The sequence below is a fragment of the Trachypithecus francoisi genome, unplaced genomic scaffold, assembly GCF_009764315.1.
Source record: "Trachypithecus francoisi isolate TF-2019V2 unplaced genomic scaffold, Tfra_2.0 Lachesis_group15, whole genome shotgun sequence".
Lineage (NCBI taxonomy): Eukaryota > Metazoa > Chordata > Mammalia > Primates > Cercopithecidae > Trachypithecus > Trachypithecus francoisi.
The window spans coordinates 50,159,393-50,179,627 of NW_022681460.1; the positions used below are offsets into that span (position 1 = coordinate 50,159,393).

Sequence of the window (20,235 nt, forward strand, 5' to 3'; positions counted from 1 at the left end):
TTAGCAAACATTTACCCTAGCACTAGAGATACATGGATGTGTGTAAGACATCATCAGAAACCTTACTATAAAGGCTAGTAAAGGTCAAGGAAGACTTTATAAAATGTATTTATAACCTCTTAAACCCTGTTCAGTTTTAATAGTTTTGGGTAGTAGTCAGTGGTCTCTTCCTTCAATCCCTTCTGGTATTGGTGTATTATTTTAGATGCCCTTCCCCTTCCTATTGAATCTCTGTTCATTTTTAAAGTGTTATATACATGTAGGAATGCTAGTATAGGCAAGCATACTTGACAAAGGAAAATCGCAATATTCTCAGGCTGAATGACACATATTTTGGGCTCCATATTCTTTGCTTAGTCATTTAGGCTGGAATACCACAACATTACCCCCAAACCCACTGTTTCTGATTCTACTACTTAGGCAAACTATTTCCTTAGATGCATCATGCTTCATGAACTGTGTGGTATATGTCATGCAAGTAATCCTGCATTTCTCCAATTCAGAATACATTCATAAGAAGCATTATTGGTTAAAGTATTACCTTCATATATACTAATGTATTACCTCTTTCCTTCATAGATTTAAAGTTTTTTTAAAAACTCTGTTAAATAATAAATACAAACTCTATGCAATTTTTATGTTAATACAGTAATATGCCACTGAAAATTTCCCCTGTAGTTTTTAGTAAGCATTAATAGGGCTGGGATTCAAGAACAGCAGGACATTTTACACACACACACACACACACACACATATAACGTGGTCATTTGGTATTCATGAAGGATTGGTTCAAGGATCGCTGAGGATACCAAAACCCACCGATGCTCAAGTCCCTTATACAGAATGGCATAATATTTGCATATAACCTATGCACATGTATGCTTTAAATCATTCATCTCTAGATTACTTGTAATATTTAATGCAATCTAAATCGATATAAATACTTGTACTGTATTGTTTAGGGAACAATAACAAGAAAAAAGTCTATTTATCTTCAGTACAGACATAATCATCCATTTTCTCTCCCAAATATTTTTTATCTGCTGTGGGCATGATGTGGAGCCCATGGATATGAAGGGCCAACTGTATTATACACATATGTATATCTCATGTATTCAAGTGTGTGTGTGAGTGTGTGTGTGTGTGTGTGTCTGTCAACAGTGGTCTCCATCAGTTAATGGATTATGGGCACTGTTGTTTTCTGCATTTTCTTGGTGTTCTGTATGTTGTACTAAAGAAAAACAGAATTCAGCAATTTTAAAATTTGTCCCTTGTGTGCAGGAAAACATCCTTAACCTAAGTTACAAAATTAGGGCCATAAAACAGGTCAAGTTTTTGAATGAACTTGTAGATTGTCAAAGCCTAAAAGAACAAGGTTAACTAAAAAAGAAAAAGTAGAAAGTAGTAGAAAATTCAAATAAAATACTCATCAATTATTCAGTATTACCAACTTTCACATACCAAAAATAAGAAAATTATTTTTACCATTTCTGACTTCTTTAAAGTTAATAAACAAAATGCAAGATTAAAAGTAGTATTTATCAGAACTGAATCCATAAATTAAAAACCAGAGTACCAGAGATGTGCTAAGAGGGTGATTTAAAAACTATTCTATTTTGCCAGAGTCGAGTCCTCATTTTGTTAGTCAATAATTTACAAAATAATATATTAAATATTAAGTGCTTCTGTTTGAAAAGACTTTTCACCATAAGATACGAAAATATCTTCCTGAAATAACCTGTTATTTATAAATGTGGAATGCTTATTTTACTTCAGCAACAGAAAATGAAAGAAATGTTTTAATGTTGCTCATTGTATTACCTTCAGGATCAACAGCAGAAGGACAAACTTCTTTGAGGAGATCTCCTAGTGTGTGCACCTGTCCATCTGCAGCCACAGGACGAAACAGCTTCTGAATGAAAGGTCTTTCAGTTGTTGTCTATTTGAAAAATGAAAAAATAATTCAAGCAATTAAGTCTTTGTTGCTGCCAATTATAAATTTATATATCATAAACGTTATGGATTAAAAAGCAAACAACACAAAAAGATACCAATGGAAGCATTTCTTCTCAGTATCTCTAAAAGAGACTAACAAAGCAAAGACAAAACAGAAACCCTGGCTGAATACTGAATTGAAGAAGGAAATTTTTTAGAAATCCAACTATAAAACACAGTTTTGGGATAAATGGGGAAATACAGAATGGACAACTGATAATATTATTGAGTGAATGTCAAATTTCATAGGTATAATAAGGACAATCCTTATTTTGAAGAAATTCATGTTCAAGTGTGTGTGTGTGTGTGTGAGAGTGAGAGAGAGAGAGAGAGAGAGAGATAGAGTTGTGGGGGGTGTGTGTGTGTGAAGACAAAGCAAAAATAAAAAAATATTAACTAATGCTGAATCTAGGTAGAAGGTGTATGATTTTAGTACTTTCATTATTTCAACTTTTTGATAGGTTTCACGGTTTCCAAAATAGCAGATGCAGCCATTTCATCTGACAAAAACTGTTAGTAGCACTACACCATAATTTATTGCTAATAATCTCATTGTTTTACTCACTTTTAAAATTGTTTCATTTACTAAATGTCCTCAGTGATGATGGAGGCTTTATCATGACAGAGTACAGAGGCTCTGAAATCAGCCAGTGTCTACGAAGAACACTACTGTTTGCAAGATCTATGATCTTGTACCCAGTTCCCTTTATCTGCTAATTTGGGACATTCCATATCTCTTGAGTTTGTTGTGGAAATAAATGAACAACTGTGCCAACCACAGAGTAAATAAATAAACGTTAAAGAGAATAAAAGCATTTTTACCTCCTCTCTCCCTCTTAACTGTTATTTCACTTTAAGATGGTAAATTTTAAGCTTTCTGAGATGAAAAATCATTAAAACTTAACAAGAACAGAGAAATGTCATATATATATATATATAGAGAGAGAGAGAGAGAGGAGAGAGAGAGAGAGAGAGAGAGTTTGTTTTTTGAGACAAGGTTTCACTCTGTCACCCAGGCTGAAGTGCAGTGGCACAACCCCCAAGTTGCAATTCTCCACCTAAGCCTCCAGAGTAGCTGGGAGTACAGTTGTGAGCCACCATGCTCAGCTAATTTTTGTATTTTCTGTAGGGGGGGTCTCACTATGTTGCCCGGGCTGCCTCATATTTTATAAGAATATGATTTCAAACACTTAGGCATTAGAGACAAGTTTTTGTTTTTGTCTTTTAATGACAGAGATACACCTCAACATCTTTGACACAACTGTTAGAGATTTGGTTTAAAAAGAAATAGACATGGATGAAGCGGGAAACTATCATTCTCAGCAAACTAACACAGGAACAGAAAACCAAACACCTCGTGTTCTCACTCGTAACTGGGAGTTGAACAATGAAAACACATGGACACAGGGAGGGGAACATCACACACCAGGTCTGTCGGGTAATAGGGGGCTACGGGAGGGATAACATTAGGAGAAATACCTAATGTAGATGAGGGGCCGATGGGTCCAGCAAACCACCATGGCACGTGTGTATCTATGTAACAAACCTGTACATTCTGCACATGTATCCCAGAACTTAAAGCATAATACAAAAAAAAAAAAAAACCCATAATAAAAATAAATAGAAAAAATAAACATATAAGCATGTGAGCTGCCTTTCCTAGTTCTATGCTTATGTATTCACTGAATACACAGTATTTTAAAATAGTACTCCAATAATATATTTGAGTGTTTGTGACAAGTATGAAAATAAACTGTAATTTTTAAAAAATCTTGATAATATGCACTGAATATGATTCAATTCACTTCACTATTTGAACTCTACGAATTATTTTTAAAAATACGACTGATATCCTTTGATATGTGTCGGCTCTGTGTCCCCACCAAATCTCATCTCAAATTGTAATCCCCACCTGTGTAGGGAGGGACATGTAATCCCCATGTGTCGAGGGAAGGAGGTGACTGGGACATGGGGGTGGTTTTCCTCATGCTGTTCTCGTGATACTAGTGAATTCTCATGAGATCTGATGGTTTTAAAAGTGGTAGTTTTTCCTGCACTCTCATCTCTCTTTCCTGCCGCCTTGTGAAGGTGCCTGCTTCCCTTTCTACCATGATTTTAAGTTTCCTGAGGCCTCTACAAGCCATATGGAAAAGTGTCAGTTAAACCTTTTGCCTTTATAAATGATCCAGTCTCAGATATTTCTTTATAGCAGAGTGAAAACAGACTAATACATCCTTCAATTTAAAAAGCCATACTTTCTCATACAAGTTGAAACAAAGAACAGTATCATGCATAATCAAGTGATTAACTGTGTAAAGATAATAAGGTTGGGGAGTTCAGAGAAGAAAAGAAATGAATAGGGAACTGTAGTGATAATTTAAAATAGCCATCCCTCACTCAGGGTTTTTGATCTTCAGGCCATGAAGAAGCTTTTAATGCTTTTTAGCAAAGGAAGTAATGTTGGCCAAAGGCTTTTTCTGACGATTAATGGAAAGCAGTGCTATGTATGGTGAGTTGGTTATGAAGCAAAATCAAGAATGACTGGTGAGAGGCTGACTGAATATAGCAAGCTTATGTGAAGACAACTGGAGCTGGTGCAGTGGAAAACGAAGAGACCAGGAATATACCCACAACTTAAAGAAAAAAGTCAGAAGGTACCTCCCACAGTCCGACCTGAAAACAACAAAGTCAAAGGAATCTTTTCAAGAAGTTGGAGCTCTCATTCATATCCTAATTAGTGTATGAAATGCGAGGTGGCTTTGCTATAATGAAATTATCTGGAATATTTCTAACACAAAGAAATAATAAATACTTGAGGTGGTAAATATCCTCATTTGATCATTGCACATTGCATGCTTATAGCAAAAGATTACATGTACCCCATAAATAATTGCAACTATTATATATCCATAAAAATTAAAACTAAAAAATTAAAAATTACCTGAAAAAAAATGCTAAACAGGAAAGGCCAACTAGTCTTGGTTACATATTAAAAAACAGAAATTCTCCTCTAACCTCACTACTGGAGAAATATCCTGTTATTTTTATGTATCTCTCTTTTTTCCCACTCTTTCCCAAATCTGAGCAAGTATTATAAAGGAATATAACCTTCAATCATCTTTTATGATGAGGTATTTGCTTAGTGGGGAGAAAGCCCCAGTGCTGTTACATAGTGTAGCTACTTGCTGTAGAATGGTAACCAAGAAAACGCTCAGCAAAGTGTTGTTTCTCATTTAATGAAAATCTTATTTTAAAAGACAAAAACTCAATATACCCCAACCAAAAATCTGATGAACATTTTCTGTTTAATATTTATTATACAGTGCCTTTGAAAACATAATATTCTTATTCTTAAAAATTTAGTGTGCTAGTAAATAGCAATTAAGTACCTAAGTCAATCAGGACTACAAAAAAATACTCAATTTGGGGAGTTAGTTACTTCTGTCATCTGAATGTTTGCGTTCCTTCAAAATTCCTGCTGAAACCTATTCCTCACCATTGGCAGTACTAAGAGGTGAAGCTTTTGAGAGGTAATTAGGTCATGAGGGCAGAGTCCTCACGAATGGGATCAATGCACGTATAAAAGAGGCCCCAGGGAGCTTGTAAGCCCTTTGCCCCTTGTGCCATGTGGGGTGGGGGTGGGGGGCGGCAGTGCAGCAACCAGTGCTAACTCTGAAGCAGACAGCAGTCCTCACCAGACACTGAATCTGCTGAAGCCTTGCTCTCTGACTTCCCAGCCTCCAGAACTATGAGGAATAATTTTCTGTTGTTTATACATACATTATCCAGTCTAGGCCTGGTGTGGTAGATCACCTGAGGTCAGGAGTTCAAGACCAGCCTGGCCAACATGGTGAAACCCCATCTCTACTAAAAATACAGAAAATTAGTTGGGCATGGTTGTGGGCGGCTGTAATCCCAGCTACTCAGGAGGCTGAAGCAGGAGAATCACTTGAAGCCAGAAGGCAGAGGTTGCAGTGAGTCAAGATCATGCCATTGAACTTCTAGCCTGGGCAACAAGAGCGAAACTGTCGCAAAAAATAACAACAATAAAAATTACCTAGTCTAAGATATTTTGTTATAGCAGCCCAAATGGACTAAGACAATTACCCTTAAAACAAAAGCTCCTACAGATCATGCAATCAAGTGCAGAGGTTCTTAAGGGCCATGGGAATGGAGGACACATTCATGCAGACTTTTCAACAGTTCTCATTAGCCCTGTGTTAGAGCTCTGCAGAGAAGACTAAATTATACCGAGAAATATTTTTAAATCTCCACAAATAGGAATTTGTAAACGCTGATTTAGTGTATATAAAATTAGACAAGACTAACAATATTCAATGCAATCTAAATCTTTGGTTGACAGACAAGAAAGCCACTGCAAACAGGAATATACCACAATACCTGATCTTGCCACATATTTGTAAATATGCAAAGCATTTCAATAACTTCCAAGAAACAGTTACTCTCATGAGAAATAACATGATGTAAGTCACCTTTGAAACTGCCCTTGTTACTTTTTCAAATGTATGTTAGTCATTTCTTAACACCAAATGAAATGAAAAACTGAGGTGGTAATGGCTGGCTGCTCCCATCTCTCCTCTACTCATGCACCTTCACCAATATATCAATCACTTTTTCTTATATGGGAAATTTACCGTGTTGATATAGCTCAGAGATACATTGAAGCAGAAAAATGAAACTTGTAAAAATTTTGGCAAACCTTATGTATTTTCTTAAATAGTTCAAATGTAAAACTTAAAATTCTTATAAATAATGTAGTGTTACAGCTATATTGTAAATGGTGGCTCATGCCTGTAATCTCAGCACTTCAGGAGACCAAGGTGGGAGGAGAGCTTGAGTCCATGAGTTTGAGACTCCCCTGGGCAACACAGAGAGACCTCATCTCATCAAAATGTAAACAAAAAACTCTCCAGGTGTGATGGAGTGCACCTGCAGTCCCAACTACTTGGGGGTGGAGGTGGGGGGCAGAGGCTGGAGGAATGCTTGAGACCAAGGGGTCAAGACTGTAATGAGCCCGTTCACACCACTGTACAACAGAGCAAGACCCTGTTTCAAAAAAAAAAAAAAAAAGAGAGAGAGAGAAAGAAATGAAATGCAGAGAGAAAGAAATGAAATGCAAAGAGAAAGTCTCTATTCCCAATATAGCCAGTAGAGCCAATAGGTTAACCAGTAACATCAGACAATGTGTGGACTTTAAGAGTAACAAGCACAATCATCACAAACTTAAATCAGGTTTGAGTCCTTTGAGTTATATACAGTTACATGCTGCAACAAAACATGCCAGGCAGTTGTTAAAAAGCATTAGATTCAGTTAGGGGTGGTGGCTCACGCCTGTAATTCCAGCACTTTGGGAGGCCGAGGCAGGCGGATCACGAGGTCAGGAGTTCAAAACCAGCCTGGCCAATATGGTGAAACCTGGTCTCTATTAAAAATACAAAAATTAGTCAGGCATGGTGGCATGTGCCTGTAATCCCAGCTACTTGGGAGGCTGAGGCAGGAGAATCGCTTGAACCCAGAGGGTGGAGGTTGCAGTGAGCCAAAATCGTGCCACTGCACTCTAGCCTGGGCGACAGAGTGAGACTGTCTCAAAAAAAAGAGTATTAGATTCAAGTCCTGTTTCTGTCATTCATTATGGGACCATGGGCACAATTACCTATCTTTCCTGAAGCTCAGTTTTTTCAACTGCAAAACAGGAATATATACATATGTGTAAACACACATGTATATGTATAAATGGAGATAATACCTACATTATAGAGTTTCTGAGATAATAAAATGCACAATACAATTCTGACACATAACAATTTGTAACTTAAAACATATCATCACCAGGGCCACTAGTTTTAGTACACTGTAACGCATAGTTTAATACCATCCAAACTATGTGTTGACTCAAGGTTTTATTTCCTTTTAGTTTCATTCATTTACCGTTCACTTGTTTGTAAGCTAAAAAGTCCAGAATCACAAAATTCAGAAGTTTATGTTTTAATGTTTTTCTATATAGCAAGGAAAAGAAAAAAAAAGGCAAAGTCATTTTAATACTACTTTCAAAATCAGCCTAGAACTTAACACTAAAGGCATGACCCATAAAAGGGAATACTAATAAATAGACTTAATCAAAATTAAACAACAACAGCAAAGCTTTTGCTCTGCAAAAGATCTTGTGAAGAGAATGAAAACATAAGCCGCGGGCTGGGAGAAAATATTTGTAAACCCGATCTCCAAGAAAGGTCTTGTGTCTATAATATATAAGAACTCCCAAAATGCAACAGTTTAAAAAAAAGCAAATAATCCAGTTAGAAAATGGGCAAAAGAAACAGACATTTTACCAAAGAGAATATATAGGTGGCAAATAAGCACATGAAAATATATCTCACACATCATTAGCCATTAAGAAAATGCAAATTAAAACCACAATATGGTATCACTACACACCTACCAAAATATCCAAAATAAAAATTAGTGGTAACACCAAATGCTGGTAAGCATGTGGAAAAATAGTCCTTCACACATTGATGGTACAAATGTAAAATAGTACAGTCCCTCAGTAAAGGAGTATGGCAGTTTCTTACAAAACTAAACATGCACTTACCATATGACCAAGTAATTACACTCTTGAATATTCCCAGAGAAATAAAAATGTCTTCTCCAAAAAACTTGTACATGAACATTCATAGCTGTTTTATTTGTAAGAGTCAAAACCAGTAAGCAATCCCAGGGTTACCCATTAAAGCAGGTGAATGCTTATAAACTGACTGTAATACGTCTGTCCCATGGAATACTACTTAGCAATAAAAAGGAACAAACTACTGGTATATGCAACGACGTGGATAGATCTCAAGGGAATTATGTTATGTGAAAAAAGTCGATCTCAAAAGGTTACGCCTTGCATGACTCCACTGATATTAGTGAAATGACAAAAACTTTAGAAATGGAAAACAAATTAGTAGTTATCAGAGGTTAGGGAAGAGATGAAGTAAGGTAGGTGGCTGTGGTTATAAAAGGGTAGCCTAAGAGATCCTTGTGTTGAAACGGGGCTATATTTTGAATATAGGGTGAATCTACACACGTGCTAAAGATGGCACAGAACCAAATACACACACACAGTATATGTAAAACTAAGGAAATCTGAGTAATGTTTGTGGATTATATTAATACAATTTCCTGGTTGTGATACTGTACTATAATTATGCAGGATGTTAGAATTGGGGGTAACTAGATGAAGGGTATGTAGATCTTTCTGTATTATTTCTTACATTAATTGTATGTGAATCTGTAATTATCTCAAAATAAAAATCTTTTTAAAAAATCCAAAACAACTAGTCTAGAGCTTTGTTAATCAAAGTGTGCTCTGAGGACCTGTAGCATCTTGGTTATCACCTGGATCTTATTAAAATGCAGATTCTCAGGCCACATATTGGAATTCCTGAATTGGAATCTGCATTTTAACAAGATTTCCAAGTGATTCATGTTTAAAGTTTGAGAAGTACTGGTCTACAACATTGACTTTCAACCTTTCAACCTACTCTAACACATCTGAAGGCCGTAACAAAATTTACATCAATAACAGTTGCTCGGTTGAGCAGTGACTCTCAACACAAATGAGTAAGGAAAGGTGGAGACTCAAGACTCAGGTAGCAGGAAAAGCCTCTTAGGTGATTCTGATGAAATGTTTTCTCCATCCTGGCTGAAAAACCCAGAACACAGTCAATTAAGGCTCAAAACAAAAGTAATGTTTATAATGTTGGAGATCTTTAAAAGGCAGATAATATATACTAAAACACAGCAAAAGCAGTTATTACAATGTATAAATCTTATAAGAAACACATCAGAATTAAAATCACCAAGTACATAGTGAAAATCCTTTAAAAAGTATGAAAATGAATGTAGTCTAAGTAGCTACTAATAATGGCAGTTATAGTGAGAAACGCTCTAGTGTCTTTTACTCTTGATATTTCCTAGTCACAAACATCTATTTCCAAAACTGACCCTTGGTATTTCAAATAATTTATAGCCTGGTACAGTAATAAGAGCATGATATTTAAAGTCAGTCAGAAGACACATATTCTAGCTCTGGATGGCACCTGATTACATTAGATTCAGTTTATGGTTCCAATTCCAGCTCTGTCAATTAGCACCTGGGTGACCCTAAGCAAATACTTAAACCTTCTTGTGTTACTTGTGTGTCAATTGTTTCATCTGTAAAACGAGGATATTAACAGTATATACCTCAAAGGTTTTTTTGTGAAGGTTATACAATTAATTCATACAAAGCATTTAGAACAATATCTAGCACATACTGAATGCTCAATGTTCTTTTTAAATGTGACTCGACTCTCAACAGAACTTTACTGAATTCTAATATGTATTCTGTATTGAGTTGTCAAAAAAAATAAGGATTATAATAACATACACTATTCTTGTAGTCAACCCTGTTACTATGTTATTACTAGTGCTAGTCTTGTTGTTTTGGTCATACAAATTGTATTTACATATATTAAGAATTAGAAATGTTGGTTTATTAAAAATGACCATTTATGGCTAGAAGGGTATATATCTGGGTCACTGACTATGGAGTCAATGTCCATAAAGAGGAGGAAGAATACCATCAGAGTAAAAGGAGATTCTATTCACTGAAACAAAGTGATAAAAAGTTATGAAAGAGAAAAACATAAAAAAACCAAAGGGGTGAAACTTAATAGATGCCCAGTAGATGCACAATGCACTGGGTTGTAAAACTTACAATAGACTTAACTAAAAGGCAAGCAGGGATGGAGGTGCTAGGGGAGTCTCCTATGGACACAACAGGCAGAACGTAATGATGACAAGGGGCTCAAGTTTATTTAAAAAGAGTTTGGACAGGCCAAGCGTGGTGGCTCACACCTGTAATCCCAGCACTTTGGGAGGCTGAGGTGGATGGATGATAAGGTTGGGAGTTCGAGACCAGCCTGGCCAACATGGAGAAACCTCATCTCTACTAAAAATAAAAAAAATTAGCCGGGCGTGGTGGCGTGCACCTGTAGTCCCAGCTACACAGGAGGCTGAGGCAGGAGAATCGCTTGAACCTGGGAGGCAAAGGTTGCAGTGAGCTGAGATCACGTCACTGCACTCCAGCCTGGGCAACAGAGCGAGACTTCTCAGGATCTCCCAAAGACCCAAATCACTGTAAACTGAATGCATAATATCATTTGCTCCAGTGAGGCTTAGATGGACATTCTAGTCTTCTTGGTTGAGCTGAAGAAACAAATATTATATTGATAATTTATGTATGTTGTATTTTTCAAGGTATAGCAACAAGTTTTTATTCATCGGCTACTTTGTGTGTGTGCTTTAAGTCTTTTGAAACAGGATAGTGATTTACTACATTTATAAGTAAAATTTATTTGATTTACAAGGGTTGCTTAAGTATATCACAGGATTTCACTTGTTATATTTGCAGGTGCTTAAAAAATCAGCTATACTAAACTATAACTGGAATTAGCAAAGTTCATTTATAGGTTAATCAAGAATATAATTAGATTTGACTAACTATAAAAGTAGTACTATGTGTTATTTAAGAATTAAATCTAGAAAAGGGATGGACTCTGAAAATATCAAGAAGTGAAAAAGACTGCTCTCATTTTTGTACAACAATTTCTAAATTTATAAGTAGCATTAATTGAACTGAAAAGGCATTTTAGAAAAACTAGATTTTACAATTTATAACTCTAATAAAACACAACTAACTATAAGTATGCCTGTTCATGCCCAAAAGCTACCTTCCGAAATTAAAAACCCCATTGGATGGCCGGGCACGGTGGCTCATGCCTATAACCCCAGCACTTTGGGAGGCTGAGGCAGGCAGATCACCTGAGGTCAGGAGTTTGAGACCAGCCTGGCCAATATGGTGAAACCCTGTCTCTAATAAAAATACAAAAATTAACCAGGCGCTGTGGCGGATGTCTGTAATCCCAGCTACTTGGGAGGCTGAGGCAGGAGAATCGCTTGATCCTGGGAGGTGGAGGTTGCAGTGAGCCGAGACTGTGCCACTGCACTCCAGCCTGGGCAACAAAGCGAGACTCCGTATATTAAAAAACAAAAAAAACCCTATTGGCAACTACTAGGGCCATCAAATGAGTGTATTTTCACTTGACACACAATTTTGAAATAATGAACCGAATTTACTATTTTGAAAATATTGCATAATAAATATTAGTGAAACTTCATTGCTGAAATGGTGACAAAGATGAATAGCAATAAAACTTTTCTTGTAGATCTTTAGCAAAAAACAAAAAAACCCCAAACATACTTTTGTACATTACTTTAGAGAATCAAGTAGCTGCTATTTGAGTAACAGTGGTAACAGGCACTACAATGATATAAACAAATTACGACAAATAATATTGTTTTTATTTCCTGCCTATGTTTAAAAAAAGCTTTAGTTTTACCTATGTTTAACAAAAGCATAGGTACAACAACAACTACTACTACTACTAACATATAAGTAGCTTGGATAGAATTATCTTAATAGTAGTACTCAAGCGCAGGATCTCTAAGTAATGACCAGAAGGCAGGAATAAATTTTATCAGAAATCTTTATTCATTACGTATTTATATTTATCAGGGTATCACTATGCTAATGGATACAAAGATAAATAACATGCAAACAAATAACTATAATACAGTGTTATGTGATAACAGAAACATGTACAAAGCACTACGAAAAAAATTATACAGCTTGAGCACAAATTTTAACTCTGGACTGAATGGCATTTAGAGCAAAGCCAAAACAATCCAAACTGGTTAGTTTCATTTTCCAAGAGTGGAAGCTATACCGGTAGGTACAAAGTAAAATATGCTAATTGTGGTAGAAAGTAAAATATTACAACAGTAGGGAGTTTCAAAAGAAGATGAAAATAAAGGAGGGAATATAGAAGGTCTTCAAGCTTCCAGCTTGAAATACATATACATTTTTTTAATACAGAAAGAGATAAAGTCATTTGAGTATTCAGAGGGCAGACTGAATATAATGGTACTTCTGATAAATCAGTGGATAAGGAGAGAAAAGTGGACTAAGGGCCATAGCATATAGAGCTTGGAATGTCAAATGTAGTGGAAATAAAGGTTTCGTTAGAATCCCAACTCCCAACAACGTACTGTGTATCTACAGCAAATTACATCAACCTCTGGGAGTCTTGTTTCTGAATCTGAAAAATGAGGAAAACTTACCTTTGAACAATTGATGTAATAATTAAATAAGATGAGATATATGAAATATCTAATGTAACAGGTGCTTAACAATGACTAGTTCTTTTCATTCCTCTCTTAAACCATTGTGAAATGTAGAAACAAAGAAAGGTAACAGTATTTAGTCATTACAGAACCCATTACAGAGAGAATAAAAAATAGTTAGTATTCTAACTTCAGTTCCCTTTGAAGTCTTGTTAATTAGAATTAATATTATGTGGCACAAAGAAAAAGAAAACAGGGGTTTACAAAGGATATGCTGCCAGACTTTACCAACAATGACACATGATATCCGCTTCAACTGTCCCATGCATATTTGGCTTAAGATATATTCATGCATATCAAATTTTGCATCGCATGGTTTTCAAAAGAAGACTCATTAAAATTAGCTTAAGAATATACACAACTATAATACCTCATTAAATAAAAAGAACAGACCATTTCCAAATGAATGCTTTTAGAACTTTACAGTAAACACTCTTTTGGTGGTAGAAAGAGGGGGAACAGAGAGGGGAATGAGTGGGAGTCTGTGGCACTTATCAGAGTACTTTTATCCTTTATGTAGAGAAATAGGAGAGTTGAAAATAAGCACTTTCTGTACTTATGCTATGAGAGTCTGAAGCCCACTTTTAATATTCTTGACAACACTAAAAAATAATAATTAACATTTGAAAAGCTGTCATTATTATAGTCAGGGACACTTAATCTCCAAAGGAGAAGTTTCTTAATTGAGACTATGATTAAATAAAAGCATCCATCAGAATTATACCCACAATCTGGTTTGAAGTTTATGCTTTGCCTTATTTAAATTGTAATACTTATTATAATTCTGTCTAGACAGTGCCAAATGTGCTTTGTCATATAAATACTTGAGGCAAATTTTCTTCAAATAAGGGCAACACTTTGTTTCCTCTTCGTATCCTTTGACTGAATAACGTGTGATATGGAGAAATACTACTTCCCTTTCTTGGGATCGAGATCAATTTGATGCTGTTTATAAGCCCATTTACAGAATAAATTGTATTGCTTTTAAATTTTTATATGAACAGTAGAGTAGCCAAAAAAGAAGCTTCATACAAAAGTGCTAGGATTGACATTTTTAGTAATAATTAGGTAAATTCTCTAAAATTTTCTCCCAAAAGATTTGAAAAATCATACCAAGGGAAGTATAATTTAAATTTCATTATATATAATAGCTTTAAAATATCTTTGCTAATTTTACCCAAAGCCATACTAAAAACACTAATACAAGAAGAATGTAATTAATAAACTATTTTCCTCTGAAGAATCAAAGGACACTTCTGCATATGAACACATTTTATCCTTTTGGTGTACTTACATAAAATAATTAAGAAACACTTTTAATTACTATAAACAAAAAAATCAAAATAGCAAGAAGAAATGAGTAAAAGCAGCTGTGCTGACCTCAAAAGTGAAATTCTGTTCTCTTGATGCCCAGTTAAGTGGTTATCTAATCCAGGGGAAAAGTGATTCTAAACCTGGGCTAGGAGATAGCAAAGCTCCACAAAGAGCCTCACCTACCCTCACTGCAAGGCATGGTCTACGGGTTTGGTGGTGAATGCTAAAGTTTATAACATGGGAATATTTATTATTTTGTTTCTAACACAAATAATTTTTAAAAATTTATTCTACTAAAGTAACATCAAAAGGAAATTTCATAAAAATTCTTGTGAAATTTTTAGAAGCAGCAAATAAAGACAAGTGATAAATATTTTACAGATTTCACCACTTATGTAATCTGATCAACAAATTTAAAACATAGCACTTGAATACTACTAAAAATATATGAAAAGGGTAATATAGTAAAACTATAAAATTCTTAGAAGAAAATACAAGAGGAAACCTTCGTGACCTTGGATTAGGAAATGGTTTCCTACATACAGCAACCTAAAAACACAGGCAACCAAAGAAAGAGACAAACTGGACTTCATCAAAGTTAAAAACTTTTGTTCTTCAAATGGCATCATCAAGAAAATAAATCCCACAGACTGGGAAAAAATACTTGCAAATCATATCTGATAAGAGACTAGTATTCAAGATATGTAAAGAATCCGTAAAATTTAAAAATAAAAAGATAAGCCAATTTTAAAATGAGCAAAGGATTTGAATCTATTTCTCCTAAGAAATACAAATGGCTAGTTAAATGCATGAAAAGATGCTTAGCATCACTGGCCATTAGGAAAAAGCAAAAACCAAAATGATATACCCCTTCGTACCCACTAAGATTGCTGTAATTAAAAGTACAGAAAATAAGCATTGGCAAGGATATGGACAAACTGGAACCCTCATACACTGATGGCAGAAATGTAAAATGGTGCAGATGCTTTCGAAAACAGTCTGACAATACCCCAAAGGGTTAAACATGGAAACATAGAATTACCATGTAACCCAGCAATTCTACTCCTATCTACCCAAGAGAAATGAAAATATATGTTCACCAAAACATTTGTACATAAATATTAACTGCAGCTTTTATTCATAATAGCCAAAAAGTGGAAACAATCTACATGTCTATCAATTGGTGAATTGATAAACTAAATGTGATATCCTCACATAATTGAATATTACTGGGCCATAAAAAGAATGATGTATTGATATATGCTACAAAATGAACGAACCTTAAAAACAATATGCAAGCAAAAGAAGCCAGACACAAAAGGCCATATTTATATGATGCTAATTACATAAAATGTCCAGAAGGGAGAAATAAATTAGTAGTTGCCAAGGGCTGGAGGAAGGGGGAATGATGTAAGTGACTGCCAATGGGCATGGGGTTTCTTTTTAGGGTGATGAAAATGTTCTGAAATTTTACAATGGGAATGGCTGCACAACTCTGTGTAACTTAGAATTCAGTGATTCCTAAAACCAACGAATAGCAGGCTTTAAAAGGAGACCTTTGCCGAGCATAGTGGCTATAGTCCTAGCTACATGGGAAGCTGAGGCAGGAGGATCACTTGAGCCAGGAGTTCCAGGCTGTACTGCACTATGATCATACCTATAAATAGCCATCATACACACCAGCCTGGGCAACACAGACCATGTCTCTAAATCAATCAATCAATCAATCAATCAATCAATAGGTGACCTCTGTAGTACTGAGATTATACTTCAAGTAAGCTGTTACCTTAAAAAAAAAAAAAAAAAGTTCTTATATGGGTGGCAGGGGGAAATCATTCTGGGATGATGGCTAACTTCATCAGTGTTTGATTTATACCTATGCATCACACCGTATGTTTGTTTTATGCATTTTGTGGGTTTTAAAAAAATAATTATATTTCATAAAAACAAATTCTAAAAAAATTAAAGAGAGTCAAGAACCCCATAACAACAAAGATCAGAGATACATCTCTATCTTATCAATTCAGAAAAATTACAAGTTTTTTTCTTAAAAAGTTATATAGCAACATGGTGATTTTAAGTTACCTGTGTGAATTTAAATAACTTTGTCTTAACTGTTCACCAAATCTTATTTAATATTCATATTCTGATACTGAACATGAAGCTGAAAAGTTTTGAAATTACAATATGCTAGTTTAGAAAGGTTTACTAAAATACATAGTTTCATTATAAGGGGTAATATGAAATAAAAGTATCAAATATGGGACTATTTAAAATGTCCTTACTAATAAACTGCTACCCACATTGTGGACTCACTGTGTCCACTGTTTGTGAGCTTTTCCAGAACACTTGCCACCAGTTAGGGTAGCCAAGGAACTCCTCATCTTCACTTTCTTCCTCACTAGCTTGGAACCTCTGGATTCCTACCCACACTGCTGTGACCTGAATGGGGAGGAGAAATGCCATAGTAAGAGGGAACTCTTCCTCTTACAGATTTCTGAATTAGAATCTGGCATTACAAAAGAACAACGCTATAAATCCAGGTTAGAGTTTACAGAACTCATATCATAGGTCTATTTCACTATTACTTACATGGCCTGTCCTAGGAACTTAAACTATTATTTACAATGTAAGTACCTATCTCCACAAAAAAATTCAAAATTTTGGAATACAATATATGAAGAGAGAACGGTCTATAGAATCCAAAGTAGGCTGACATATCCCAACAGTATTTTAGATTGAGATAATAATACCACTAATTCATCAAGTCAAATTATACGTTTGTTTTCCATAATGGAAGTTTTAAAATAGTATAAACATTTTAATATATAGCAGGCTTAAGTGGTGATTATTAAACAGGGTTCTAAGAAAATAGTATACATCAAATATGAATCTGCTTCTTATATAATTTAGGTGACAATTTATCCATCTGAGAAATGCAAAAGAGACTTTGGTAAGGGGTTGAGTAAGGAGCATTCTGTTTCAAAGAATTCACTAGGAAAAGAGGGTATATTGTAATTAAAAGCTATAATCACTGTACTTATTTTAAATCCCTCTTCAGAACGAGGTCATAAAGATGATAAACATGGCCTCATGAATAACTATCAACCACACTATAGAAAAGAGTGCAAGAGTGTGGTGTTCTAACTTAAAATACGGTGCTTTATTCAAATAATTTTATTTAAGGCTCCAAAAGTAGCAGCCTCATTCCCCAGAAATTACAGTTAAATGAAATCTTCCTTACTAAAGAAAAAATGAATCACAATATTTAACGGGAACATTTTAAAAACACTCTAAACCAACAAAACTATTCAATTGTATGTGATATGGCTTAGAAAAGTATGTAGGTAAAAAGGATTTAAAACTCTAAAATAATGTGTTGGGCGAAAAGTAAATTTGTTAGTTCTACTCCATTAAGCATTCCTCAAGCAGCATAAAAATCAGAGTTCAAGTTACACTTTGATGCGTAGATCCTTTTGAAAGCCACTCTACTCTGTTTTATATGAAGCATCTGCAGCTAAAAGGAACACCTAGTGAAGAGTATGAATGCTTCAATACATAAGCAGACGTCAGAATTGTCCCAAGCTGATTCTAAGTTACTTTAAACATGTACACAGAGTCAGAAAATGACTTGCTTCTTAGAAGTAACAGATAATTACCTTCGGCATAATGAAAAAAACTTTAAATGTAAGTTAATGCAGGTATTTTCCCTTTAGTAAAGCTTTGCTTTAAAAGTAAACTTCAAAACTTAAATTAAAATAGGAAATGCTCTACTACGTAGTAAAAATACTTTTTAGATTACTGAAGCAGAGAAAAGAAAGGATTCTATGAGGGAAGAAAAGTGGGAGAAAAGTGTGAAGAGAAAAGAAAGAAGGGAAAGAAAAGAGAGAAGGAGGAAAGACCACAAGGACAGAAAGGCCTACTGAAATATATTATTCCTTTCCATTTTAAACGAGCAGAATACATTCTTTTGTTTTATAACTATGAAATAATCTATGTTCCTCTTATTTGTGCTTGGAAAATTTAGACAAAATGTTAAGAGTAAGTACTACATTGGATTTGTGTGTCTTCAGCTTTGAAAATAAGCTGTTTCTTAACATACGTCGATTTTCTACATTTCATGTCATTTCTATTTGCAAATGTTATAAAGTTCAATATGATGTAAAACATGGTTAAATGAAGTACAAAAATAAGTATAACATACATTAGTTTGGCTATTCCAAATTTCATGCACATTAACAGCCACATATCTAACACAGTCAGCCCTCCCTATCCAGGGGTTCTGCGTCTGCGGATTCAACTAACCACAGGTGGAAAATGTTTCTGTACCAAACATGTACAGGCCTTTTTTCTTGCTATCATTCCCTAACTACAGTATAACAACTATTTGCACAGTGTATACATGTCTATGAACTATTGTAATTACTCTAGAGATAATTTAAAGTATACAGGAGGGTATGCATAGGTTATATGCAAATACTACACCATTTTATATCAGACACTCAGACATCAGTAGAATTTGGTATCTGAGGGAGGTCCTGGAACTAACCCCCACAGATTTCGACAGGTGACTATATACAAATCACTCAGTGAATTCAGGATTCACATTATTTCACAACTACTATAATCTTATGTTGTGCACATAATTGTGTCACAACATATATATGCAGACGGGTGACTTTCATGAAAAGATTACACCCAAGATAGACACATGGTCTACTCAAATGTGGTTTCCAATCTTGTTTAATTTAATTATAATTGGTCTACTCAAATGTGTATCCAATCTTGTTTAATTTAATTATAATCAAACTCACCACTCCACTGATAAGCGACCTCTCCCAAACTGCTTATCCCCTCTAAGCAATACAACAATACAACAGCAGTTCTTTGAACCAATATTGACCCTCCTTTAAATTGATAGCCTTTTTTAAAAAAGCTAACCATTGAGAAGTACATACTGTTGAAGACAGAACATATTCTGTAAAATGCTAGCAAGATATCAAAGTCAGATAATACAACTGAATGTTTATACTAGATTATATTTCTAAGCTGAGAATTACATTTTAATATACCATAATCAATCTGCAAAAGAAGCAACTTACCTAAAGATTTCAGTGGTTTCAAGTATGCATATGTCAATATCTGTATCAATATGTAATGCCAATATAATCAATGCACAACAGTATGTATCTGTACTTCTATCATCTCCTTAGCACTGATTATTACAATCTGCATGGACTGCAAAGCAAAAGTATAATATAAAATCCCCAAAAACCTTGAAAATTTAATAAAACCAAAAAACAGGCATCACACAAGAACTGAGGCGTATACTTCATTAATGAATATGATATCCTGATACGAAATGTCAAACAAAATTACCCAGGCTCAGGTTAGAAATAAAGATAGGACATTAGACTTTGTATTTTTAAATTGATTTTTTCTTCTAATATTCCTGAATGATAACCCTATATACTACCTACTTAAAATTATAAGCAAATAGTTATTTTAAAAATATGAGTAATTAGACCAAAAGCAACTCTCATACTTACCCAAAAGAAGGAACCACTACCAAGAATCAAAGCCTAGTAATTCTGTTCTTAACAGACAGGTGTTGTGTATTCTGGCATGTTACAT

General features: G+C 34.8%; 1 protein-coding gene across 3 annotated transcripts in view; it reads right to left on the minus strand.

Annotated features, from left to right (window-relative positions):
* Positions 1 to 20,235, minus strand: part of ATG5 (autophagy related 5) — a 137,609-nt gene that overhangs the window by 17,776 nt on the left and 99,598 nt on the right. For all 3 annotated transcript variants that reach the window (XM_033234736.1, XM_033234734.1, XM_033234735.1), the window contains one exon: positions 1,822 to 1,939. In XM_033234736.1, coding sequence (XP_033090627.1) covers positions 1,822 to 1,939 — 118 coding nt within the window. The remainder of the gene's footprint in view (positions 1 to 1,821; positions 1,940 to 20,235) is intronic.